This window comes from Trachypithecus francoisi, unplaced genomic scaffold, assembly GCF_009764315.1.
Source record: "Trachypithecus francoisi isolate TF-2019V2 unplaced genomic scaffold, Tfra_2.0 Lachesis_group9, whole genome shotgun sequence".
Classification (NCBI taxonomy): domain Eukaryota; kingdom Metazoa; phylum Chordata; class Mammalia; order Primates; family Cercopithecidae; genus Trachypithecus; species Trachypithecus francoisi.
In genome coordinates, this window is record NW_022681474.1 from 21,524,816 (window position 1) to 21,544,426 (window position 19,611).

Consider the following 19,611-nt stretch of genomic DNA (forward strand, 5'->3'; position numbering starts at 1 on the left):
ACAGAAGAGATGAGATTCCTGTGTCACAGACAGATGACTTTTTACTAATGGTATAGCACATGTTGTGAGCAACATATTTCCATTGGTTCTCCTTGCTCCCCATGTCCCCTGAATAAGGAACCAATAGAGAGGTGCTGAGGTAGATAGATGTACACATGAAGCAGGCTTGCATCACCACTAAAGAGGCCTATACTTATGGAACTCAAATCTTTTATAATGGGCTGCCAATAAACTTGTCTGACCTTTTCTTTAGAAAGGGACATTATCTTTATTCTACAGGATAATAACTTGCCTTCTGTTGTAGAGGGAGTCACTATCTGACTTTCATAGCTCTGCTATTTAAATATCCTTGAAAGGATAGCCTGGAACAAAGGGGCAGTTAATGGCCCTGCTCATAACCTGTGTAGAAGCATAAGAGACCCATGAGGCATTATCTGCCATTGTCTGGATCTCAGGAGATCCTTTATGCCATAAGTAGAATAGTGTAATTAATTATTCTTATTTCAAATACAATAATGATTTAATTATTTATGTATTGGCATTTTAAAAAGATTTAATTATTTCTATTCATTTATATAGACATCTTTAAAATAATTTTATGGTACTTTTGCAAATATTGTCTTACTATTGTATATTTTGTTTTGAATAATTAATAACTATTAACTATTGATGAAGTCTAGAATTTAATTGCTTCAACCTTATGATAACTTCAAACACATAACCATTAGAATGCATGGAAAAGCCTGAAACTCAAAAGAATTACAATGTTACAGAACCTGTTCCAAAATAGGTAATACAGTATTCATGTATTTGGAGTTTATAGCAAATGTTTAATCAAATAAAGGACAACCTCTATGAACCTAAGCCAACATACTAGAATACTCAGTTAACTTTTGTCTTCCTTCATGCAACTTTCAGTAGGGTCACAAAATCTAGAGGAAAAAAAAAAAGTCTTTAAGGGAGCAAGAAGAGTCAATGTGGTGGACTTAACAGCTATTATTATTGTATGGTGTAACATGTATTTCCAGAATGTGTCCTGTGGTCGTACATGTTTTGATTTTGTGTCATACATGTTTTGATTTTGTGTCATCGTCCATTAAAAACACATAGGATAATGCTTGCTATAGAATAGCTGTTTAAAAATTGTTATCATTATTAATGATTTAACTTAATAGAAGCTGTATAATTTTTAAGAGCATAGGCTTTGCCATTAGGTTTGGGTTAGAATCCTGACAATAATAATGAGCACTGAAAAATTACATGTCACTCCTCTTTCAACCTCATATTCCTCATATCTTCTAAAATAGGGACATGGGCCAGGCACAGTGACTCACACCTGTAATCTCAGCACTTAGGGAGGCCCAGGTAGGTGGATCGCTTGAGGTTAGGAGTTGAAGACCAGCCTGGCCAACATGGCAAAACCCCATCTCTACTAAAAATACAAACATTAACTGGGTGTGGCGGCAGGCACCTGTAATCCCAGCTACTCGGTAGGCTGAGGCATGAGAATCGCTTGAACCTGGGAGGTGGAGGTTGCAGTGAGCTGAGATCGCGGCCACTGCACTCCAGCATGGGGTATAGAGCAATACTCTGTCTCCAAATTAAAAAATAAATAAATAAAATAAAATAAAATAGGGACATGGCCAAGCATGGTGGCTTACCACTTATAATCCCTGCACTTTGGGAGGTCAAGGCAGGAGGACCCTTGAGCCCTCAGACCAGTGTGGGCAACATGAGGAGACCCCATCTCAACAAATTTTTTTTAATTGGCCAGGCATGGTGGCATGTACCTGTGTTTTCAGCTACTCAGAAGGCTGAGGCAGGAGAACTGCCTGAGCCTGGGAGGTTGAGGCTGCCGTGAGCCGAGGTCATGTCACTGCACTCCAGCCTGGGTTACTGAATGAGACTTTGTCTCAAAAAAAAGAAAAAAAAAAAAAGGGACAATAATATTTTTGATATTTCATGAGGATTAAATCAGATGACATATGTATTAACAGATGTTTTTCACTCTACATTTATGTTCTTTCTGGTTCAGATCTTTCTGTAAGTCACAATGGTAGCTCTAGGTTTTAACTTTTTACAATTACTACTCACATGTTCAGCCTTTGTTTTATTTTGTTTTTCTCACTCAACATGAGTATCTTGCCTCTGTGGCTAACACCCGGAGTTCAACTGTTCAAAGTTCAACCACATGATGAGTCAGGACATATTTCCTCCTATGAATGTTTAAATCCTTGTGTGAGGCCCAAATTACCAGCTCAGACTTCTCTTTTGTACACTTCGTGTTTATTCCTTACCAACAAACCTCAGTAGAACCATCCTAAACCATCAGAGAAGTTCTAAGACAGTGAATCTGAAATAAGAAAGAATCTGATTCTGGACTTTTTGTTTCCCTCCCTGCTTGAGGTTTTTTTTTTTTTTTTTTTTTTTTTTTTGGCTTCTATATAAATTCATCTTCTTTTATCTCAATGAAGAGCTCAAAAAATGACAGGGATGGACCTGTGAGCCAGCCCAGCAAGTATCCCCTAACGCCTTTTCTCCAGGGGCAACTGCTGTAATGATATTTACATAATTAATAGAGGCCATTCAGTTAATTTTTCTCACAGTAACTAAAAGCTGCTGTAGAATCATTAGCTTTTCAACCTATAGCCATAGTACAGACAGGCATAATTTTTATTAAATAGAAATTTTGTGTCAACGGGCATCCTGTTAGGCCTGTAGCAGCCCCTAGCACAAAGCTGGCTATACACTAAACCCTGAGTAAATGCTAATTGCAAGTATTATTGCAAAAATGAGGATTCTGATGATGATAACTGAGAAAGTCAATAATGCTTCAGAAACAGTGAAAAATCCTGGGATCTCAATTTTTAAAACATACCCAGGCTATTGTATTTCTCCTTTTCTAACTTAGAAATTTTATAATTGTAGACGTGTGTGCTTACATATACACATATATATTTATATATTATATACAATTTATATATAATTCTATGTATAAATTATATGTATAATTTTTCAAAACTGTTCTAGTGAAGCACATATTCAATTAATGGCTAACTAACTAGGAGACTAATTTAATTGACGATTACATTTATGATCAAGGGGAGTTTTTAAATCTAAGTAGGAATAAAGAATACTAGAAAAGCATATTTGAATTTTAACAGCATAATTATCTGTTGAAAAATCACTATCTTTGAAGAGTCTTATCTAAGAGAACTACAAAGTCACTGCAATGATTTCTTAAATTTTACTACCATTCGAATATTCACTTATTTCTATAGCAATATCTCCCTGGATAGCAGATAATAAGGTTCCCTTTCCAGGTAGCTATGTGAGATAGATATTATACATTAGCAATAACCTGCTTTCTCCCTATATTTACATAATAATAACTGCTAGATCCAGTTCCCTGGATTGTCTGAAATAAGAATCGAAAGCATTTGCTTCCCAGGTATTGAAATGACATCCACACACTTTGAAAACTCCGACTCTATGTATATTTATGTGTTGTTTGCATATTATTTACTTATAGAGATGGCTTTTAATAATATGAAGACAAATATCCTTTGTATTTTATTTCTAACTTGTGTTATTTACTATTATTATCTTTAATTTTTGAGCAGTATATAATTTTGCTTTGCCACAGATTTCTAAACTTTACTTGAGAAATCTTTTTTTTTGAGACGGAGCCTCGCTCTGTCACCCAGGCTGGAGTGCGGTAGAGGATCTCAGCTCACTGCACCCTCCGCCTCCCGATTCAAAGGATTCTCCTGCTTCAGCCTCCCTAGTAGCTGGGACTACAGATGCGTGCCACCGTACCCAGCTAATTTTTGTATTTTTAGTAGAGACGGGGTTTCACCATGTTGGCCAGGATGATCTCGATCTCTTGACCTCGTGATCACTCTGCCTCGGCCACCCAAAGTGTTGGGATTACAGATATGAGCCACTGCGCCTGACTAATAAATCTTTACTCTAAATACAGTAAAACTTCTTTCATTTCACTTGTTTCTAATTGTTTTCATATACTGAAGTATAGCTATCTCTTGCATATTAAGGTAGATGTGACACTTTTAAAGTATTTATTGTTAGATATATAGATGTATTTATACATTCCCTGTGATTCTGATAAGATTCAGAACTACTTTGTTGGCCAAATTTGGGCCAGGAAATTTGATAGAAAGCAAATATGGTTTTGAAATTAGACATTTCATAGAAAGCATAAAAAACTTAGACGGTGTTTGTAATATTATTCCCTCACATTCTTCTCCATGTAGAAGAGGCATTTTCAGGATTCAAAATGATAATTTTATCATTAGGTTAGAATGCTCTTACAATTAGGTTAAATTCTCTATAATTTTATTATTACATTAAAATGCCCTGGGGGGGCGGAGCAAGATGGCCGAATAGGAACAGCTCCAGTCTCCAACTCCCAGCGTGAGCGACACAGAAGACCGGTGATTTCAGCATTTTCAACTGAGGTACCGGGGTCATCTCTCTAGGGAGTGCCGGACAATCGGTGCTGGTCAGCTGCTGTAGCCTGAGCAGCGTGAGCTGAAGCAGGGCGAGGCATCGCCTCACCTGGAAGCGCAAGGGGGAAGGGAATCCCTTTTCCTAGCCAGGGGAACTGAGACACACAACACCTGGAAAATTGGGTATTTCCCACCCCAATACTGCGCTTTAAGGAAACAGGCACACCAGGAGAATATATCCCATACCTGGCCGGGAGGGTCCCACGCCCACGGAGCCTCCCTCACTGCTAACACAGCCGTCTGCGGCGATCTATACGCAAGGCAGCAGCGAGGCTAGGGGAGGGGCGCCCGCCATTGCTGAGGCTTAAGTAGGTAAACAAAGCCGCTGGGAAGCTCGAACTGGGTGGAGCTCACAGCAGCTCAAGGAAGCCTGCCTGTCTCTGTAGACTCTACCTCTGCGGACAGCGCACAGCTGCAGTCCATTAGGGGAAAGAGCGGGGCCGTTGCAGACGCGAACGACTCTGTCTGACAGCTTTGACAGCTTTGGGGAGAGCCGTGGATCTCCTAACGTGGAGGTTGAGATCTGAGAACGGACAGACTGCCTGCTCAGGTGGGTCCCTGACCCCTGAGTAGCCTAGCTGGGAGACATCCCCCACTAGGGGCAGTCTGACACCCCACACCTCACAGGGTGGAGTCACCCCTGAGAGGAAACTTCCAAAGAAAGAATCAGACAGGTACACTCGCTGTTCAGCAATATTCTATCTTCGGCAACCTCTGCTGCTGACACCCAGGAAAACAGGGTCTGGAGTGGACCTCAAGCAATCTCCAACAGACCAACAGACAGTCCTTCTGACTGTCAGATGGAAAACTATCAACAGGAAGGACACCTATACCAAAACCCCATCAGTACGTCACCATCATCAAAGACCAGAGACAGATAAAACCACAAAGATGGGGAAGAAGCAGGGCAGAAAAGCTGGAAATTCAAAAAATAAGAGTGCATCTCCCCCTGCAAAGGAGCGCAGCCCATCGCCAGAAACGGATCAAAGCTGGTCAGAGAATGACTTTGACGAGATGAGAGAAGAAGGCTTCAGTCCATCAAACCTCTCAGAGCTAAAGGAGGAATTACGTACCCAGCGCAAAGAAACTAAAAATCTTGAAAAAAGAGTGGAAGAATTGACAGCTAGACTAATTAATGCAGAGAAGATCATAAACGAAATGACAGAGATGAAAACCATGACACGAGAAATACGTGACAAATGCACAAGCTTCAGTAACCGACTCGATCAACTGGAAGAAAGAGTATCAGCGATTGAGGATCAAATGAATGAAATGAAGCGAGAAGAGAAACCAAAAGAAAAAAGAAGAAAAAGAAATGAACAAAGCCTGCAAGAAGTATGGGATTATGTAAAAAGACCAAATCTACGTCTGATTGGGGTGCCTGAAAGTGAGGGGGAAAATGGAACCAAGTTGGAAAACACTCTTCAGGATATCATCCAGGAGAACTTCCCCAACCTAATAGGGCAGGCCAACATTCAAATTCAGGAAATACAGAGAACACCACAAAGATACTCCTCCAGAAGAGCAACTCCAAGACACATAATTGCCAGATTCACCAAAGTTGAAATGAAGGAAAAAATCTTAAGGGCAGCCAGAGAGAAAGGTCGGGTTACCCACAAAGGGAAGCCCATCAGACTAACAGCAGACCTCTCGGCAGAAACTCTACAAGCCAGAAGAGAGTGGGGGCCAATATTCAACGTTCTTAAAGAAAAGAATTTTAAACCCAGAATTTCATATCCAGCCAAACTAAGCTTCATCAGTGAAGGAGAAAGAAAATCCTTTACAGATAAGCAAATGCTTAGAGATTTTGTCACCACCAGGCCTGCCTTACAAGAGACCCTGAAGGAAGCCCTAAACATGGAAAGGAACAACCGGTACCAGCCATTGCAAAAACATGCCAAAATGTAAAGACCATCGAGGCTAGGAAGAAATTGCATCAACTAACGAGCAAAATAACCAGTTAATATCATAATGACAGGATCAAGTTCACACATAACAATATTAACCTTAAATGTCAATGGACTAAATGCTCCAATTAAAAGACAGAGACTGGCAAACTGGATAAAGAGTCAAGACCCATCAGTCTGCTGTATTCAGGAGACCCATCTCACATGCAGAGACATACATAGGCTCAAAATAAAGGGATGGAGGAAGATCTACCAAGCAAATGGAGAATAAAAAAAAGCAGGGGTTGCAATCCTAGTCTCTGATAAAACAGACTTTAACCCATCAAAGATCAAAAGAGACAAAGAAGGCCATTACATAATGCTAAAGGGATCAATTCAACAGGAAGAGCTAACTCTCCTAAATATATATGCACCCAACACAGGAGCACCCAGATTCATAAAGCAAGTCCTTAGAGACCTACAAAGAGACTTAGACTCCCATACAATAATAATGGGAGACTTCAACACTCCACTGTCAACATTAGACAGATCAACGAGACAGAAAGTTAACAAGGATATCCAGGAATTGAACTCATCTCTGCACCAAGCGGACCTAATAGACATCTATAGAACTCTCCACCCCAAATCAACAGAATATACATTCTTCTCAGCACCACATCGCACTTACTCCAAAATTGACCACATAATTGGAAGTAAAGCACTCCTCAGCAAATGTACAAGCACAGAAATTATAACAAACTGTCTCTCAGACCACAGTGCAATCAAACTAGAACTCAGGACTAAGAAACTCAATCAAAACTGCTCAACTACATGGAAACTGAACAACCTGCTCCTGAATGACTACTGGGTACATAACGAAATGAAAGCAGAAATAAAGATGTTCTTTGAAACCAATGAGAACAAAGATACAACATACCAGAATCTCTGGGACACATTTAAAGCAGTGTGTAGAGGGAAATTTATAGCACTAAATGCCCACAAGAGAAAGCAGGAGAGATCTAAAATTGACACTCTAACATCACAATTAAAAGAACTAGAGAGGCAAGAGCAAACACATTCAAAAGCTAGCAGAAGGCAAGAAATAACTAAGATCAGAGCAGAACTGAAGGAGATAGAGACACAAAAACCCTCCAAAAAATCAATGAATCCAGGAGTTGGTTTTTTGAAAAGATCAACAAAATTGACAGACCGCTAGCAAGACTAATAAAGAAGAAAAGAGAGAGGAATCAAATAGTCGCAATAAAAAATGATAAAGGGGATATCACCACCGACCCCACAGAAATACAAACAACCATCAGAGAATACTATAAATGCCTCTACGCAAATCAGCTAGAAAATCTAGAAGAAATGGATAATTTCCTGGACACTTACACTCTCCCAAGACTAAACCAGGAAGAAGTTGAATCCCTGAATAGACCAATAGTAGGCTCTGAAATTGAGGCAACAATTAATAGCCTACCCACCAAAAAAAGTCCAGGACCAGATGGATTCACAGCTGAATTCTACCAGAGGTACGAGGAGGAGCTGGTACCATTCCTTCTGAAACTATTCCAATCAATAGAAAAAGAGGGAATCCTCCCTAACTCATTTTATGAGGCCAACATCATCCTGATACCAAAGCCTGGCAGAGACACAACAAAAAAGAGAATTTTAGACCAATATCCCTGATGAACATCGATGCAAAAATTCTCAATAAAATACTGGCAAACCGGATTCAGCAGCACATCAAAAAGCTTATCCACCATGATCAAGTGGGCTTCATCCCTGGGATGCAAGGCTGGTTCAACATTCACAAATCAATAAATGTAATCCAGCATATAAACAGAACCAAAGACAAGAACCACATGATTATCTCAATAGATGCAGAAAAGGCTTTTGACAAAATTCAACAGCCCTTTATGCTAAAAACGCTCAATAAATTCGGTATTGATGGAACGTACCTCAAAATAATAAGAGCTATTTATGACAAACCCACAGCTAATATCATACTGAATGGGCAAAAACTGGAAAAATTCCCTTTGAAAACTGGCACAAGACAGGGATGCCCTCTCTCACCACTCCTATTCAACATAGTGTTGGAAGTTCTGGCTAGGGCAATCAGGCAAGAGAAAGAAATCAAGGGTATCCAGTTAGGAAAAGAAGAAGTCAAATTGTCCCTGTTTGCAGATGCCATGATTGTATATTTAGAAAACCCCATTGTCTCAGCCCAAAATCTCCTTAAGCTGATAAGCAACTTCAGCAAAGTCTCAGGATACAAAATTAATGTGCAAAAATCACAAGCATTTTTATACACCAGTAACAGACAAGCAGAGAGCCAAATCAGGAATGAACTTCCATTCACAATTGCTTCAAAGAGAATAAAATACCTAGGAATCCAGCTTACAAGGGATGTAAAGGACCTCTTCAAGGAGAACTACAAACCACTGCTCAGTGAAATCAAAGAGGACACAAACAAATGGAAGAACATACCATGCTCATGGATAGGAAGAATCAATATCGTGAAAATGGCCATACTGCCCAAGGTGATTTATAGATTCAATGCCATCCCCATCAAGCTACCAATGACTTTCTTCACAGAATTGGAAAAAACGGCTTTAAAGTTCATATGGAACCAAAAAAGAGCCCGCATTGCCAAGACAATCCTAAGTCAAAAGGACAAAGCTGGAGGCGTCACGCTACCTGACTTCAAACTATACTACAAGGCTACAGTAACCAAAACAGCATGGTACTGGTACCAAAACAGAGATATAGACCAATGGAACAGAACAGAGTCCTCAGAAATAATACCACACATCTACAGCCATCTGATCTTTGACAAACCTGACAAAAACAGAAATGGGGAAAGGATTCCCTATTTAATAAATGGTGCTGGGAAAACTGGCTAGCCATAAGTAGAAAGCTGAAACTGGATCCTTTCCTTACCCCTTATACGAAAATTAATTCAAGATGGATCAGAGACTTAAATGTTAGACCTAATACCATAAAAACCCTAGAAGAAAATCTAGGTAGTACCATTCAGGACATAGGCATGGGCAAGGACTTCATGTCTAAAACACCAAAAGCAACGGCAGCAAAAGCAAAAATTGACACATGGGATCTAATTAAACTAAAGAGCTTTTGCACAGCAAAAGAAACTACCATCAGAGTGAACAGGCAACCTACAGAATGGGAGAAAATTTTTGCAACCTACTCATCTGACAAAGGGCTAATATCCAGAATCTACCAAGAACTCAAACAAATATACAAGAAAAAAGCAAACAACCCCATCAAAAAGTGGGGAAAGGATATGAACAGACATTTCTCAAAAGAAGACATCCATACAGCCAACAGACACATGAAAAAATGCTCATCATCACTGGCCATCAGAGAAATGCAAATCAAAACCACAATGAGATACCATCTCACACCAGTTAGAATGGCAATCATTAAGAAGTCAGGAAACAACAGGTGTTGGAGAGGATGTGGAGAAATAGGAACACTTTTACACTGTTGGTGGGATTGTAAACTAGTTCAACCATTATGGAAAACAGTATGGCGATTCCTCAAGGATCTAGAACTAGATGTACCATATGACCCAGCCATCCCACTACTGGGTATATACCCAAAGGATTATAATTACTCTACTACAAAGACACATGCACACGTATGTTTATTGCGGCACTATTCACAATAGCAAAGACTTGGAATCAACCCAAATGTCCATCTGTGACAGACTGGATTAAGAAAATGTGGCACATATACACCATGGAATACTATGCAGCCATAAAAAAGGATGAGTTTGCGTCCTTTGTAGGGACATGGATGCAGCTGGAATCCATCATTCTTAGCAAACTATCACAAGAAGAGAAAACCAAACACCGCATGTTCTCACTCATAGGTGGGAACTGAACAATGAGACCACTTGGACTCGGGAAGGGGAACATCACACACTGGGGCCTATCATGGGGAGGGGGGAGGAGGGAGGGATTGCATTGGGGAGTTATACATGATATAAACGTCATGCACATGTACCCTAGAACTTAAAGTATAATAAAAAAAAATAAATAAAATGCCCTTATAATTTTACATTTTGTAATCTTATTTAGTGATTTAGTTTATAATTTTTTTCCCTAAACTCATTGTTTACCTCCTAATTTATTTTACAAGGTTATGTCTATGCAGTTTATTAGTATATTCCTTGATAAAAATAGCCAATGGCTAAGAATTTCAGTGTAATCATCGTCAGTGAAAATGAAGTTCATTTTACATTGGTCTATGTAGTAATGGCTGAATGTTCATGCCAAGCAAATTCAGATTATACCTTTTTGCTTTACTTTGTTTTAAATCTAATGACAGTTAACACTTATTGTCAACAGTTGCAGAAAGAATATTAGCCTAATATTTGGATTATAGTCCCACTCTATAACTTCCTAAATATTTGACCTTGGTTACATTAATAACTTCTCTCAACCTCTCTTGTTCTGTAAAATAACAACAATAATACCTTCCTATATGGCTGTTTGTGAAAGTTAGATAGATATATATTCCACACAGAGTCTATGATACAAAGTGTTCAATAACTGTTAGCTATACTATTACATTACTAACATTATAATTTCCCTTTCTTTTTCTTTCTCTTCTTCCATTTTTCCTCTTCCTTTTCTAGAATATCTCTGTGGAATTTAACTGATTTCTCTGCATATTTATCTGAAAAATAGTTCAAATTATTCTTTTCTGCACCAATTAGGCAATGCATATAACACTTTGTGAAATATTAAGCTCTATAAAAATCTGGGGTACACATTGTATTAAATATAGTGTATCTGGGATTCTTCACATATTACATTGTTTAGAAGTAGCAGCTTTTCATGATTTAACATAAAATACTCTGCAGGAACAATGACGCCTCCCAGCTGATGTAATAGTAGCAGGGAAAGTAAGGTGAGTATCGGAATGAATTAGGCATACCTTGACAATTCTATAAGCAATCGAGCTAAATGATGCTGTTTCTCAGAACATTTGGAAAAAATTTGTATTTCTTAAATTGAGAATTCTGTCTTCTCAATCTCCAGTATGGAAAGGGTAACTCCATTTTTGCAAATGCAAAAATATCTTTTTTATTTTCTGAAATGTGTCCCTCATTGCCCTTCATGTCGTAGAGAAGCATAATAAGGTGATTTCCATTTGAGCTCTGCCTTTTCAAGGCGTGGGAGCAGTTTGGAGAGCCAACATAAGAGCCACATTTTTGTTTTTCAGTTTCCAAGTGTGATTTTGAAGCAAACAGCTGTGGTTGGTTTGAAGCAATTAGTGGTGACCATTTTGACTGGACGTGGAGCTCTCCGAGTGAACTTTCTGCTGATTTTGAGTACCAGGCTCCACCTCGGGATCATAGTCTCAACACATCTCAAGGTAAGAAGCTAACAGGGACTCTCTAACCACTGCTATTTACTATTTAGTTAGACCTCAGAAGAGAAAGGGAAGCTGGTACGGTTCTGTGACAACTATAGCGAACAGTTGGATAGTTGAATATTGTCAGTTACAGTTATGCTGTCTGCATGGACTGATTCCCTTATAGGTGGTACAGATGGCATATAGATATACTTTTGACTGAACTAGCTGAGATGACCAATTGTCTTTGGTTATCATTTAGCATGAGATGTAGATAGTGGTTCAACATTTATCAGAGCAAATTTGACCAAGAGTCACTGATTGATTTTTTTATTGTATAATTTTAATTTCAGTTGGACAATGATCTTGCTCAGTGTAGGGTTAAGAGACAGATGTCTCATTTTAGAATCCAATAGGTTAATGAAGGCTTTGTTTTTGTATCTCAACAGGGCATTTTATGTTCATTATGAAGAAAGGCAGTAGCTTGTGGCAAGTTGCTAAGCTTCAGAGCCCAACTTTTAGCCAGACAGGACCTGGATGCATACTTTCCTTCTGGTAAATATTAAACAAAATAGTCAGTTACCCTAGTGGTCAAGTGTTTGCAGGCATACCTCTGTACTTACTCATTTCTGTGGTTTACTGCTGGTTTTACTCTAAAAATGGCTGTTGCATTAAATTCATATGATTTTCATTTTACCTAGGAGTGTGTTCTCAGTATATGTTGTTTTCTTTCTTAAGATGAAAGGGGCTCTTTCCCTCCAACCGTGGATTATAGTTTAATTAAGATTGCTTCCTCTTGTTCTGTACTGAGCTCCTTGAGACAAGTTCCCAGGGTTGTGAGAACCACAGAGTGTGTGCCTCAGCAGATAAGCTCTTGCAAATGGACAGCCACAGTTATTTCATGAAAGTAAAATGTCTTAGGATAACTCATTAAAATTGACTCTTGACTGAGTGGAAAAGTCTAAAGGTTAAATATGTAGTCTATTCTATAAATCACTTCCATTTCTTACATTTACTCTTTTTTAGGTTCTATAACTATGGCCTGTCAGTGGGAGCAGCTGAGCTGCAGCTACATATGGAAGAATCTCATGACTCAACCGTGCTTTGGAGAGTATTATACAATCAGGGCGAACGGTGGTCAGAGGCAACCATTCAGCTAGGGCGCCTTTCTCAGCCCTTCCATCTGTCACTAGATAAAGTCAGTCTGGGCATTTATGATGGGGTTTCAGCTATTGATGACATCCTATTTGAAAATTGTACTCTCCCCCTTCCTGCTGAGAGCTGTGAAGGGCTGGATCATTTCTGGTGTCACCACACCAGGGCTTGCATAGAAAAGCTTCGGCTATGTGACCTGGTGGATGACTGTGGTGATCGTACTGATGAAGTCAACTGCGGTAAGTTCTTTTTGTTGGGGGATTCTCTTTCTCATTTTGAAAGTGTCGACCTTGATGAATTCACTTTTATCTTGCCAATCAAACCGATAACAGTAGGCATAGCTCCAAAACTGATGAATGGTATGTGTGGTTAATTAGTCAAGCCATCAGTATTTATTAAGTGAATTTATTAGATACTAGATACCAAATACTAGACATACAATGATAAACACAGCTACAGGGTCCCTGCCCTCGTGTAGCTTACAATCTTATTGAAAGACAAATATCTAAATATTTAATAAACAAAAATGAAATGGTAGCTTTGATAGGAACTATGAAGAAGAGTGCTGTGAATTTACATAATAATGGCACTGGACGTTCTAGACATTAGGACTTAGATCAGATCTAAAAAAAATCACAAGTCAAAGCATGTAACTAAAAGCCCTGAGATGTGGCTGCAAGGCAGATGGAAAATAGCCAGTGTGGCTGGAGCAAGGAGATGAAGGGGAAAGAGGGCCCAAAATATAGTAAGGATGAAGGTTTGGGGAAGGCCAGATTCACAGGCCTTTGTATTACATAGGAGTACAATTTGAACCTAGCTCCATTATTGCCCACTGCACTTAGTGGTGCAGTACAGAAAATAAGTTCGAAGTTAATAGGATTTTTTTTTTTTTTAATTACAAAACCTTGTCAAGAAAAGGAAAAGTTTCCATCTTTCCTTGGACTCAGATTCCTCATCTAGAAATAGCAATGATTTTAAAAATTGAAGATACTTGAATATTATATTTATTTTATAAATTGTATTTTATATATGAAAATTTTATAAATTATGCAATTTATTTTATTAAATTTATTTTATAAGTAAATTATTTATTTTATGTATTAAATTTATGTTCGTGAAATAGGGATGCTAATTGCAAACCAAAGTAGAAACATAAAATGCTTACTACATCATAGAAAACATTAAGAAATTTCCATATAAATCATTGTAGAGAGTTTTGCATATATGTAATCTTTGGCACACATATTATCAAAGGCATGTCAAAGTCAGGCCTATGAAACTCAGAATTACCATGCATCTCATGAAATTTACACACCAATATTTGAGTGGATATAATTAAAATTGGTGATTTTGACAGTGACTATCATATGAAGTGTAACTTTTCCTAAGGCCAATTTATTTTTGCAAATTTAGAAAGCCTTTTCATCTTTTCAAGCTCTCTAAATCCTACTCATTAAAAAATGTTGATGTGCTGCTAAAAATAAGCAAATTACCCCTCAAACTTCCCTATATTCACTTAGTAGGATGTGATAATGGGAATATAACTATAGTATAAAAATACTTCTTCTGATTATGGATTAGTGAAAGAATGTCAGTTTCTCACACGGCTTTCCATCAAGGCATTTTACTTCATTACACAGTGTACATTAGAGATCCGCAAATCCATGTTGGATTTCCTGAAATACATTGAGAGATGCGGTCTTTTACGGAAAGGTGGAGCTAGGCATATTCCCTTTGGAAATGAAGTTTGAGTGTGCAGTCAGCACCAAGACAGACAATAGAAAAATGTGTTTGCTTTAGCGTCAGTTTTATGTCAGAAACGCAGCAACTTGCCATTCACCTTCTGCCCTACAGCCGAAGACTGACATCTGGAGGGTACACTGTGTCTCCCCAGTTCACATCACAGCTGGGCTTGATTAGTCACAAGTGAGGAAATATCAAAAGAAAGCTCGTCTCCCACTTGACATTTACTCACTTGGTTCCCTTCATTAGGTCTAAGCTCCTCTTCTGTGATTTTCCAAGACAGATGATTTGTTCTCGCCTGGCTGCATTTATTCGCATACCCTTTTATTTATTGTTTCAGAGTATTTGTTCACTTTTGGCACCAAGTGCCATTACTAAGATGAATAGTTATAGGATGGTTGACATTTATTAAAACAAAAAACTAACATGTAAATGAAGCTAAAATGTAGAACTACTTGTTAATTCTGAAACCTGTCCCCTTCTACCAAAAACTGTCAAATGCCCATTTTATACCATTTATTCAACACAGTGAGTATCATTTGAAAAATGGACACATTCCTATATTACACTAGAAATTTAGATAGAGTTTTCAATTATTGACTACAGTAGACTTCCCCCTTACCTGTGGGCTTCCAAGATCACCAGTGGATTCCTGAAACAGAATAGTAACTAGTCCTATAGATACTATGTTTTTTTCCTGTACATACATACTTATGATAAAGTTTTTGTTTTTGTTTTGTTTTGTTTTTTTTTTTTTTAGACAAAGTCTCCCTCTGTTGCTCAGGTTGGAGTACAGTGGCAGAATCTCTGCTCACTGCAACCTCTGTGTCCCGGGTTCAAGTGATTCTCCTGCCTCAGCCTCCTGAGTAGCTGGGATTGCAGGTGCCTGTCACCACTCCCAGCTAATTCTTTTTGTATTTTTAGTAGAGATGGGATTTCACAATGTTGGCCAGGCTGATCTTGAACTCCTGACCTCAAGTGATCCACCTACCTTGGCCTCTCAAAGTGCTAGGATTACAGAAGTGAGCCACTGTGCCCAGCCTGATAATGTTTAATTTATAAATTAGGCATTAAGAGATTAACAGCAACTAGTAATAAAATAGAACAATTATAACAATATGCCTGTGCTATAACTCTTCCACTTTGGTGCCATTATGAAGTAAAATAAGGGTGACACTTAAACACAGGCACTGTGATCCTGTTACAGTCGATCTGATAACTGAGATAACTATTGTTTGTGATGGTACGAGATTTCATCAGGCTGCTCAGAATGACCTGCAACTCAAAATGTATGAATTGCTTATTTCAGGAATTCTCCATTTCACATTTTTTGACCACAGTTGGTTGTGGGTTACTGTAACTGCTAACAGCAAAACATCAGATAAGACAGGACTCCTGTAAGATTCTTCCTAAGTCTGAGTTGGTCTAGGGACTGAAGGAAGCTGAAGTTTAACAGCTGCAACTCAAAGGAGCTACAATCCAGTGAGAAGAAAAGACCCAAACTGATGAATCACAGCAAAAAAATGGCAAGGCACATACCTAACATTAGGGCAAACAGAGGTGGAGGAAGAGGTGGGGTGTTTAGAATACGTGGGGAAGATGGTACAGGGTATGGGGAAGAGTAGCAGGGACCAGGCAGTCATTTTAATTTGGGGAAAGTGGAGTTTGAAAGACAGAGGAGTTTTTATTTACAGTTTGGATTCTATGAGCATGGATGAAAGAATTTGGATTCGAGAAGGAAGTGGTAATACTGTCATTGAAGTTTGTTACCTTGGCACTGATGCGTAGGGACACTAGGATCTGGGATGGGATGGAACCAAAGATGAGAGATTTGGGAATGAGGTCAGGAAAACATCTATATCAGGGTGCTTGTTAAAAATGTAGATTTCTGGGCTTCACCCTATATCTAACAAGCTAGTATCTGTTTCAGTGTTTTACTATGAAGTAAGCAATTTTACCATGAGCCCCAGGTGATTCTTAACATATGATTGTTCTCAGCTCTGCCTGTTAGAATCACCAAGGGAGCTTAGAAAAAATCCTGATGCATGGCTTTACCACTAGGAGCCATTAAATCAACACCTCTGGAGATGAATTCTGGGCTTTAGTGTTTGTTTGTTTTTTAATGTTCCCTGGCAATTGGAACATTCATTTGAGGTTGAAATCTACTGAGCCAGAATTTTCTCACAGTGAGCCAGGCATGGGGTCTTGATCATTTCCCTGGAGTTATGGTCATAGAAATGGAGAAGAGATGTGCATAAAAAATATTTGGAAAAAAATGTCCAAAGCAATTCCATCTTTAGTTCATAAAATATTATTAATTGATATATCACTTAGAAACAGAAACTTTTTTTAAAAAAAAAGCTTCGGTGTTGGATTTTTAAAAATAAAGTGGCTTACCTTGGCGTGAGCAAAGTATCAACTAGCAGTCTTTAAATATTAATAAATAGAATGTGGTTGCATGTATTTTTGTCCCTAATTATCTTTTGCTTTTTTTAATGTGGATTTCAGCACCTGAGCTGCAGTGTAACTTTGAAAATGGAATCTGTAACTGGGAACAAGATACAAAAGATGACTTTGATTGGACCAGGAACCAGGGTCCAACTCCAACACTTAACACGGGGCCAATGAAAGATAACACTCTGGGCACAGCTAAAGGACACTATCTCTACATAGAATCTTCAGAGCCACAGGCTTTTCAAGACAGTGCTGCCTTACTCAGCCCAATCCTTAATGCCACTGATACAAAAGGCTGCACCTTCCGCTTCTATTACCACATGTTTGGAAAGCACATTTATAGGTTGGCAATCTACCAACAAATCTGGAGAGACTCAAGGGGACAGCTGCTGTGGCAGATATTTGGGAATCAAGGCAACAGATGGATTAGGAAACACCTCAACATTTCCAGCAGGCAGCCCTTTCAGGTATGGATAATAGGTTTTGTAATGTACATTTGAAATGCATCCGAATGTCTAAGGAATATGAAACATCACTGTATTCTTGAATTAAAAGTAAGTGGAATTTGATCAAAATTATGTTGACACACATTTATCATTTAATTGAGGGTGTATCAAAGCTCTTTACATTGTTTCCTCCTTGACTACCTCCAATAATGTAAGATTAGAATTTCTGAAGGTGAACATGTGGCCATTGGAAACAGCTGTAGGTCCTTCCAATTTCAAGTAGTTGTTCTACTGAAATGAACAACCTGGGAGTAGAGGGAAGAGTTTTGCATAATCTCTGATATTTTGCAGAAAGCACAGACTCTGAAATCTGTGATTTTCCTTATTTCATTTTATTTTTATCTTTTTATAGGTAAGTAACAGAAATCCAGGCTTTATTCAACAATCAGCTTCTCTGAGGAATAACTAGAATTTAAATATCGTTCTCCTTACTCCTGGGGGAATATTCTTTACTTCAGCTTTCACGTGTTGTTTTCTAAAAGTCAGACTTACTAAAGCAAGCTCCAATGCGTATGTGGCTGTTAACAGTTTTGTAAAGGAATTTTATATATTATCTATCTGATTATCTCAGCAATTTCCTGATTTTGGTAAGTTAGAAGTCCTTTCAGCCAATTTTGTAGATTCAAAGAAAAAATCTTAGAGTGCTGGTTGTTTATCCTTGGCCAACTAGCTTATGGGCAGCAGAACTGGGATTTGGACCAGAACTCACAGTTTCTGATTAATGAACATTTATTTACTTTCCAGCATATCATACAGCCTATAGCATGCAGGGGGCTTGAATATTTGTTCTTTCATCCTATAGTCAAATTGATCTACACATAACATACTGGAAAAAAAAGTTCTTACCTGTCGCTGGCTAAACTTTTTTTTTTTTTTTTTTGCATGTGCTAAACTTCTTTAGTTACCCAAATTTAAAGCACTATATCTATGTAAATGTCTAAATCTAGTTAGCAGTTTTGTAACCAAGAACTTAGCTCCAGGTCACCTTTTGAAATCTTCTAAAAGTCATAGATGTAGATTGTACAGTGAAGAACACATTGGAATGGGAGATTTGTCCAGATTATAAACCAAAAGCTTGAGAATGAATCCCCCATCTATAGTGTGGCATCATTCTAGTCAGCCACAGGATAAGGTACATGTAAGCATGAGAATGAATCCCCCATCTGTAGTGTGGCATCGTTCTAGTCAGCCACAGGTTAAGGTACATGTAAGCATGAGAATGAATCCCCCATCTGTAGTGTGGCATCGTTCATCTCTGCCACAGCGTAAGGTATATGTAATCATATGGAATGAAATGGAAAGGAGGTCCTTTGACTTTTATGTAATAATGGCTTATCCACTTCAGATTAATTCTTAAGGTCTTATTGGGTCAATTATAATTTGCATTGAGCTAGTATGTAGTGGATAAACCCTTCTTATGATATTTACTCAAGGATTGGTTTCCAGGAGAAAATCAACTTTGCAGGAAAGCAGCTTCATAGCCAGATCGATGTGGGACTAACCAAGGAACACTTTCGTCATGAACCATAAACATGAAACTTGAGGTTTGAGACCCACGTTGGGTTACAAATGGAGTGCTCTGATTGATTTTATGTAAGGCTCCTTTTAGTCTTAAATAATAATAATAATGATAATAATAAGATTCAGGCCCAAAAAGATGAAATCAGAGATTCTCCATGCTGTGTGGATTTGTCATTCCAGTGAGTAAAAAATGGGGCCTGAATCACACCTATAATCCCAAGACTGGAAGACCAAGGCGGGAGAATTACTTGAGGTCAGGAGATCAAGACCAGCCTGGGCAACATGGCAAAACCCTATCTCTACTAAAAATACGAAACAATTAGCCAGGCATGCACCTGTAATCCCAGCTACTTGGGAGGCTGAGGCAGGAGAATTGCTTGAACCCGGGAGGCAGAAGTTGCAGTGAGCCGAGATGTGCTACTGCACTCC

The 19,611-nt window shown here is 38.5% G+C and overlaps 1 protein-coding gene across 1 annotated transcript in view; it reads left to right on the forward strand.

Moving 5' to 3' along the window:
• The window catches only part of MALRD1 (MAM and LDL receptor class A domain containing 1), a 702,910-nt gene that overhangs the window by 145,701 nt on the left and 537,598 nt on the right, over positions 1 to 19,611 (forward strand). Inside the window, 4 exon segments of the mRNA XM_033209380.1 lie at positions 11,672 to 11,824; positions 12,253 to 12,358; positions 12,830 to 13,197; positions 17,210 to 17,622. Coding sequence (XP_033065271.1) covers positions 11,672 to 11,824; positions 12,253 to 12,358; positions 12,830 to 13,197; positions 17,210 to 17,622 — 1,040 coding nt within the window.